General features: G+C 40.0%; 1 protein-coding gene across 5 annotated transcripts in view; it reads right to left on the bottom strand.

Moving 5' to 3' along the window:
- Nucleotides 1-149: 149 nt before the first annotated feature.
- DIS3L (DIS3 like exosome 3'-5' exoribonuclease) overlaps nt 150-8927 on the bottom strand; it is a 33488-nt gene continuing 24710 nt past the window's right edge. For all 5 annotated transcript variants that reach the window (XM_032342953.1, XM_032342955.1, XM_032342954.1 and 2 more), the window contains 8 exons: nt 7926-8173; nt 7068-7160; nt 4723-5256; nt 3196-3350; nt 2916-3094; nt 1667-1812; nt 800-974; nt 150-504 (listed from right to left, as the gene is read on the bottom strand). In XM_032342953.1, the coding sequence (XP_032198844.1) occupies nt 196-504; nt 800-974; nt 1667-1812; nt 2916-3094; nt 3196-3350; nt 4723-5256; nt 7068-7160; nt 7926-8173 (1839 nt within the window). In that variant the 3' untranslated portion in view covers nt 150-195. The remainder of the gene's footprint in view (nt 505-799; nt 975-1666; nt 1813-2915; nt 3095-3195; nt 3351-4722; nt 5257-7067; nt 7161-7925; nt 8174-8927) is intronic.

Genomic DNA, 8927 nt, shown 5'->3' with positions numbered 1-8927 from the left:
TCAGTTTCCACAGGGACCTAACTGCTCTTTAATGCAACTCTAATAAATGATGAGAAAATGTTCTGCGTCTTGGTGAACTATCGACTGAATCCCAAATGACTAGAACATTAGGTGACAAAGAACATTAGATGTTAATGTTAAAAAGAAGGTTGAAAGTGTTCACAAAACAGTTCTTTTAATGAAGCAAAAAGTATTTCACATTCCGTAACTGTTGGACACATCCAGGAGAGCTAGGTCCCTTATCTCTTCCAGGAGTGTGTATAGGCTTCTTCCCTTTGTTTGACAGTATTTCTGATAATCTTCCTGAATGACGTTAACTTTGACTTCTTGAGCAAGCTGAGCCTCCTCCACAGATCTAGTTACTTCCTTCACTAAATCACTCTTTAACAAGAGGGAGCTCTGATGAAAAAGTTCTTTATCTGGTATCAGGTATGGTTTATTGCTTATTATTTCAAGCCTGATTGTATCAGAATGGCAACGGGAGGCCTGTACGGATATTCTCACCTATCACAGAGAAGAAAAGGCATGTTACCAAATCTCATTTTTTTTTTTTAAAGATTTTATTTATTTATTTGGCAGAGAGAGATCACAAGTAGGCAGAAAGGCAGGCAGAGAGAGAGAGTAGGAAGCAGGCTCCCCGCCGAGCAGAGAGCCCGATACGGGACTCGATCCCAGGACCCTGAGATCATGACCCGAGCCGAAGGCAGAGGCTTAACCCACTGAGCCACCCAGGCACCCCCCAAATCTCATTCTTCATACACGACACTGAAAGCAAGGCTTAATGTAAATACGGACTTACTGTTACATGGTCAAACAAATGGAACGTAACAGACTCCCCGCCTGTTGTGGTAGAGGTGATTTTGTTTTGAAATCGTTGAAGAGATCCTGGTTTCCATTCAGAACCGCTGTCTGAGCCACACGAGATCACCAAACCATCTTTATTTCTTAGATAAGCGGCACCTTTAATTCCAAACCTGAATCATTGCCAGAATAAAAATCCAGAGATAATGTATTCTCAGTATACAAATTTTGTACCCTCCATCTAGAATGCTAGTTTTTATTCTAGATTAAAACCAACTTTTCCTCTCACCTCCAAATATTTCACTGAGCAGGTGGAAAACTATTTTGCTAAATAAGGAAGTAAAATCCTGTCTTACTTAATTAACACTAATACAGATGTACTAGATGCTAATCTTTTATAATTTTTTTTAAGTAGGAGCCCAACATAAGGCTTGAACTCAGGACCCTACGATCACAACCTGAGCTGGGATCGAGTCGGATGCTTAACTGACTGAGCCATCCAGGTGCCCCTCCTTTTTATACTCTTATAGTGCATTATTCTCTTATAGTATGTACATCTGTACCTACAAATAGTTGTTATATTTTAACAAGTTACATCTGACACAGTCTTTGTGTTCTACACTAATTTAACTATTTTTTTTTTTTTTAAGATCTTATTTGATAGAGACCACGAGTACAGTGGGGGTAAGGGCACAGGGACAGGGACAAGCACACTCCTGGCTGAGCAGGAAGCCCAACTCGGGGCTCGATCCCAGGACCCTGAGATCATGACACAAACTGAAAGCAGATATTTAAACCAACTGAGCCAGCCAGGTGCCCCTATAACTATGATTTCTTAACAACTATTATGTTAGATGTAACATACCTTGGTATAAATACGAGTACTCCATTTGTTCTAATTGAATATATAACCCCATCAGATATGCAACGCGCCTCATTCTCTGGGTCTTTGTCTTTAAAATACATGCACTGGAAGAGCTCCGTAGATTGCTTCTGAGAATGCTGGGCTGCCTGGAAGAAGCAGCACAACCCAAAGCAGGCTAAAGCACCTGGTCATCCCCAGGGGAAACGCAGAATTCATACTCCCACAGAAACGACGTCTTTAAAAAGGCTGGACTTACTAAAGTATTGGTAAGTATTAACACAAATATTCTTCCCTGTCATGAATTCAGTCAGTTTTGTGGGAGCCTAACTATCCAACAAACATTGCCTAAAAATGTCCTTTAGAAAATTAATTCTTTAAGAAAATAACATGTGACTTATACTCTGACAGGAAAGTATCTGAATCCATGCCTCCCCTTCATTTTGTCTGTCCTACCACAATCCTGCTAGTGCAAGTATAAATTAGTACTGCTATCCCAAAGGGCAATTTGGTCAAATGCACCAAAGATTTACTTGTGCACACCTTCTGAGTCAGCAATCTGAGCAACTGTCTGAGAAGTCTGTAAGGTGTATATACAAGGAGGGATGTCAACTGGGTTGCCCAGGACAACAGTGCTGCCCAACAGAATCTGGGCAGAATGGAACACTAGCCTACATGGCTAGTGACTATAATACTGCACAGCAGTGAACTAGAATACAAGACACAAAAATTGTATTAAATATTGAGGTAGTTTCCAATTTTTCTGTATCACCAAATGCTCTCTTCTATGCTGTACAATATTGTAGCCACTAGCCAACAATAGGAAATAAAATACAAAGCAGCTTCTAAAAGAAACCTGTCATTACTCTGAGGTGATGTTGTCAGTCACAGATGTGTCAAGTGCAAAAGATTTCAGAGAGCAGATATGCTACCCTATTTGTCATGCATAAAAATCACAGTCTGGAATAGTGAATAATGGCTATCTTTGGGTGGTGAGATGATGCGTGGTCTTTTTGGGAAAAACATCTGACCTATTGTCAAATCTCCTAAACCCACATTAAATGACTTTGTAACATCTGTAAATATTGAGAGCAACACAAGAGACATTACAATTTTTCACCTTATTTCCTTGGGTAGAATAATGCTAGAATTTAATGTGCTAGACTATATGGCTCTTCATTCCATCACAAAATAAAGCTGGTACTCTCTTAGCAAAAGAGATGATGGAAGAGAATTTAAAATCCCTTCTTACTCGGTTTCTGTTGTTGATATGTCTGCATAATTCCTCAAGATCTTTGTTGCTGAGCAAATTGTCCTTAATTTCCATTTTCTTATCTTTTGAAATGGCTGCCATCAGCAATCGGTGTACTACGATATCTGAGTATCTTCTTATCGGAGATGTAAAGTGAGTATATTTATCTAATGCAAGGCCTTCAAAAAGAAATCAAAAGATGGAAATCAACAACAACAAAAAATACTTTTTAAATGACCTGCTCAAGGTTATGGCCACACAAAAGAATGCTATCATTCACCATAATGATGGAACTCTTCCTCCGCACACGACCCAGTAGAGAAATACAGTGCGTTAGACATGGCCTGTGTGGCCATGGATCGCAGCAATCTGTTTACGATGGGATCGTTGGGGTCATTCGCATTATCCAGAGAATCAGCCAGTGTTTTATTGGACCTGACAAAAAAACCCGAAAGACCTTTATTTAGTCTCCAGCAACAATGTGCAAGTCAATACTCTAAGGGCAATCTTTCATTCTGAAGAAATTTTATTTTGGATCCATTTTAGATGCAACTCTTTTCAACTACAGAAATCTAGTCTGCTTTTAAGGTTGAAACAAAGAAAGTGTATAATTTTAAATAATATTTCCAAAGTAGTTAAGAACCATGTACTGATACCTATGTGGTTAGGTTAATGCCTAGCACATAGTAGGTGTCAAATACTTTCGTGGAACTGAATTCCTAATACGCTTAATGTGAAATATCCCTTACAGATCAAAGAATGGACTTTTTGGAAATCAAGAATTACTGAGCCAGGGACACGTGGGTGGCTCAGTGGGTTAAAGCATATGCTTTCAGCTCAGGTCATGATCCCAGGGTCCTGGGATCGAGCCCCATATTGGGTTCTCTGCTTGGCAGGGAATCTGCTTCCTCCTCTCTCTCTGCCTGCCTCTCTGTCTACTTGTGATCTCTGTCAAATAAATGAAGAAAATCTTAAGAAAAAAAAACCAAACAATTACTGAGCCAGAGGGACTTAAAAAACAGAACTAAACCAAACCCGAAGAGCAGTCCCTTTTTTTTTTAAAAAGAGAAAGGGACAGGGAATATTGCTTATTTACTCAAATAATCTTTAAAACCCAGAAATATAGAATATTAAAAATGAAACTAACCAGGGGTGCCCGGGTGGCTCAGTCGTTAAGCGTCTGCCTTCGGCTCAGGTCATGATCCCAGAGTCCTGGGATCGAGCCCTGCATCAGGTTCCCTGCTCGGTGGGGCGCCTGCTTCTCCCTTTCCCACTCCCTCTGCTTGTATTCCCTTTCTCACTGTGTCTCTATCAAATAAATAAATAAAATCTTTAAAAAAAAAAAAAAAGTCACATGCTCTACTAACTGAGCAACCCCTGTACAGCATTTTCAATAGGGAAAATCTTTTCTTCTGGAGGAGGGATAAAAATGTCTCATTCTATGAAGGGATGGTATACATTTATCTTTGGTGTGGTATTTTAGGATGTTGCCTCAAAGATAAGTTGCATTTTTAAAGCACTGAAATAAACAGGATTACTTCTTGGTATATGCCAAAGGGGTCTATGAAATTAAACCAGGAGTAACAGGTCCCTTACTTCTGCATCACAAATTGTAGTGGATCAAAATTATGCCTAAATAAACTTCTTTTAATTTTAATCTCTATACCTACATTGTAGTAAATGCAGAGAGCCAAGAAGTTTTCTATTTTTGGTCAAAGATCTGGCTGTCCCATTTTAGGAACTACTATAAGATAAATAAGTGTACAGCACTCCCTCCATTCCTCTGCCCCCACAAGAGAGGAGTTACCGTGTATCTATGAAGAAGCCTTTTGCTTTAGCACATTCTCGCAGTTCAGAAAAAAACTCCTGTTGTGGAGGAGGGTGTTGGCGCAACAAGGCCTGATGAGGGAAACTCTCCCAGATCTTCTTGGCTACCCAGTGGTTGGCCAAGATCATGCATTCAGCCACCGTCTCGTGGACTTCCAGGGGCTGCCTGGGGATGAGGTCATGGATGTTCTTTTTTTCATCCAGCTGAACACGAATCTCTACCCCCTCTAATTCCAGGGCCCCGCAACGGTCTCGCTTAGCCCGGATGTGGCGCGCTATTTCAGTCAGCTTTCCAATGGCCCACACCAACTCCTCTAGCTTGGCTTGTCTGCTCTTCTCATCCAAGTCTCTGAATTCTGGAATATCATCAACAATGTGGAAGTTTCCGTCCAGCAGTTCCTGGGCTGCTTCATAAAACAGTTTGTATGCTGATCGAATAATGGTTCTGCCGTACCACACTGTCTTAATTTCATAGGAGGTTTTATCCAATTCCCATATGACACTTACGGCATACCTATAAAACCAGTAACACTGACGTTATTCAATTCTTCCATTTTTGAAGCAAGTAGAATAGACCCTAAATGTAACTTAAAAGAAATGATAATGCTACAGGTTTTTGGACCAATGTCTCAATTCAAACACTCCACCATTAACTCAAAAATTATTTAAAATTAAAACAACAAAGTTAGTCTAGGTTCTGTTGAGCTCTGAGCATATCTGAAACGAGTTCACATGTAATGTTACAATGTTCTCCATTTTGATTACACTAGAGTAGCACTGAGATAATCAAGTCTGGTGGGCTTGCTAGTAAAGAAGAAAGCCTTTCAAATCAAAAGAATAACAATGAACTATCATATTACTCTCGATGGAGGGTTAATTAGCAAAAAAAGTTCACTTAATAAAGACCCACTTTACCATCACTCTGTTTAAAAACACATGCAACATTTGCACCTCATATAAAAACAAAGGGCTACTTTTCCTAATATGTAGAGTTCTTACAAATCATTAACAAACAGATGGAGAGCAAAAAAAAAAAAAAAAGGAACGGAACTTGAAAGTTCCTTTTATAGAAACAGAAAAGAATACATACATATATGAGTCTTAAACATACACAATAATGTTTAACCTTATTCATAATAGAAAAAGTGCAAATTAAAACCACCTAAGTAAGATACAATTTTAATCTCAAATTGGCAAAGATAAAAAAAATACAACATATTGTGTTGGTAAGGCTGTTGGGGAACAAGCATTCTCATACATCGGTGGTGGGAATATAACTGGTGTAATCTTGATGGAGGGCAATTTGATTACATCTATCTAAACACAAATGCATTTACCCTTTGACACAGAAATTCCACTTCTAGGAATTTATCTGTCAGTTATACTCTACTTTTAAAAATATGAAATGACGGGACGCCTGGGTGGCTCGGTTGGTTGGACGACTGCCTTCGGCTCAGGAGTTCCGGGATCAAGTCCCGCATAGGGCTCCCAACTCCACAGGGAGTCTGCTTCTCCATCTGACCTTCTCCTCGCTCATGCTCTCTCTCAAATAAATAAATAAAATCTTTAAAAAAAATATATGAAATGACTTATGTTCCATGTAATTCAGTACAGTTTTGTTTGTAATAGCCAAAGACTGAGAATAATCCAAATTTCCATAGACAAGCAACTGTTATTAATATGGAATGATCTACAAGCTACACTGTTAAGAGAAATAAAAAGCAAGCAGCTGAATAGCATCCATACATATAACGTCACAATCTGAGTATGAGAGAGAGACCACATGTCTACATTTGTGTGTATATGCACTATATCCAGAAAAATACATAAAAACTTGGTAACTGAGGGAAAGTGACAGGAGGGGAGCCTTTCATGAAATATCTTTTGGAACCTATAAATTTTGGACTATATGGTTTTATTATGTATTCAAAGACAGATATAAATGTTAACTACCACAAATAAAAGACTCCCTAAGTTCATGGTCCTCATGCAAAATAGCCTCAGCCAGGGAATATATATGCACAAAGTCGTCCACGTTTGTTCCTAGCCTTTTAGCTGAGTTTTAAAAAGCCAACAACAGGGGGAGAAGCGGCCTCACAGCTAGACGTACAGAAAAGACGACAGGAAGGGCAGGGAAGTCTAGAGAAAAAACCGCCTACAAATGAGTGGCGCAGAGGGCACAGGGGAAAAACGGGGGTAGAGAACAGGGGTGCAGAGTGTATTCAAAAGAAGAGGAGAAAGAGACCAGAAGCAAAGCACTGGACAGCACAGAAGAGCCAAGACAAGTCCTGGTGATCGAAGAAAAAAAATCATGAACAAACTCACCTATCAACGCCTCCCAGAAGGGAGCACAGATCAGCACTGAGGATGGAGGGCAGCATGTCATAGCGACGGTCCGCTAAATAGTAAGTGATGGCCCTGTGAACAACACATATGTGGGTGTGTGACCTTCAGTAGCACGGCTGCCGGCCGCAGGGGCCGTGGGGGAGGGAAACCGCCAAGTCCATAGTGCAAATCCCCCAAGGCTATTGCTTTTTCATAAAGCGCAGCAGACTGGGTAATGGAGCTATTCCCACGTTCCCACTTTTCTAAGGGAGACTGCCTTGGGCTGAATATTCTTCCACTGATATAGAAAAGAAAGAAAAAGTGACATGAATCTTAGCTGTCTAAGAAAAATTAGAGTGTAATGAGCCGGTATTTATAGGAAAGAGTATCCATCCAGGAAAAATTTAACTCATCACAATTTGGAAGGAAAGTGGGTTTGAAAAGGTTCTGTTAAAAAAAAAAAAAAGGAGGGGTGCCTGGGTGGCTCAGCAGGTTAAAGCCTCTGCCTTCGGCTCAGGTCATGATCCCAGGGTCCTGGGATCGCTCTCTGCTCAGCAGGGAGCCTGCTTCCTTCTCTCTCTGCCTGCCTCTCTGCCTACTTGTGATCTCTGTCTGTCAAATAAATAAATAAAATCTTAAAAAAAAAAAAAAAAAAAGGAAAGGTAAATTGATCAAGGAACTATTTCTCTATAGGGAAAGGGGAAGTGGACCTCCATTTTTTCCCTATTTTTCTAGAAGGGATTTGCAGAATTGCACAAAACTGGGAAATCTTTGATTTGAGACTCTGAAAATAGGGAGTTATGAACTAGGTGAAGGTCCCAAATACAAACTCACACCGTTGGTCTCAAAATGCATTACCTTGTCCTAGCTTCGATGTCGATGTAAGAATTTGGTGGCACGAAGTGCGTTACGTCTGCAATGTGGACCCCGAGTTCCAAGTTGCCGTTAGCTAAGGTTCTGACTGAGAGCGTGTCGTCCACATCTTCACAGCCTTTTGGGTCAATGCTGAACACGAGATGGGTTTCCCTCAAGTCTTTCCGTTCCCGTTCCTCTTCTGGACTCACTTTCCAGGGATTTTCTGGTGTGTTGACTGGCATTTCACACATCTATATGATGACAGTCAGATATTCAGCAATTCTCGCACCACAGGCTTCCTATGAAACTCTGCTCTGGAACATTCTCACTGCAATCTCACAGAAATCCATTCATTCCCCATTACCTTTTGCAATTAACCTGTTTACTTCTTTTGATTGATAATTATTTATTAGGTGCCTAATGTCAGGAACTGTGCTAGGCTCTGGAACGTTCAGGAGCCAATAGGAAAGACCCAGTCCCCTGTCTTTGAGGACGCTTACAGTCTGCCAGTTTCCAGCAGCTTCTTTAGTTATGCAGGCCAGAACAAGGATGAATGGTGGCTTAGAAAGAGTGCAACCTCTTGCCCACTTTCAAATGATCCACTTTTTAAATGCAGTGGAGCTTTTAATTCAAGTCAAGCTCTGAAAAAAAAACCCCAATATGTCCCAAGTACTAAAAGCCTGCTCCTTAAAGATAATTTAAGTGGGACCAATCTAGGGCACTTTCTCTCTATTATTACCTGTTTAGGCCATCAATTTGCAGTTAAGTAGGCTAAACAGGAAGAGAAAATTCTAGTCCTGTGAAGTCTACACCATGCTTTATTTTATTCTAACATTTTCACTAAGAGCTGTCAAAACAAGTCAACAAATAATTTCTAGAAACTAATGTTAAGCATAAAAATTTAATAATGTAAAATATTCTAAAATATTTTACTATTATAGCTCCTGTTCTGTCAAAGACTATAATGAAAATAAGAACACCCATACGTTTTTGATGGCAATGCAA

Source organism: Mustela erminea, chromosome 5 (assembly GCF_009829155.1).
Source record: "Mustela erminea isolate mMusErm1 chromosome 5, mMusErm1.Pri, whole genome shotgun sequence".
Taxonomy (NCBI): Eukaryota; Metazoa; Chordata; class Mammalia; order Carnivora; family Mustelidae; genus Mustela; species Mustela erminea.
The sequence above is the reverse complement of the archived record's forward strand: the minus strand, read 5'-3'. Positions and strand labels throughout refer to the sequence as shown.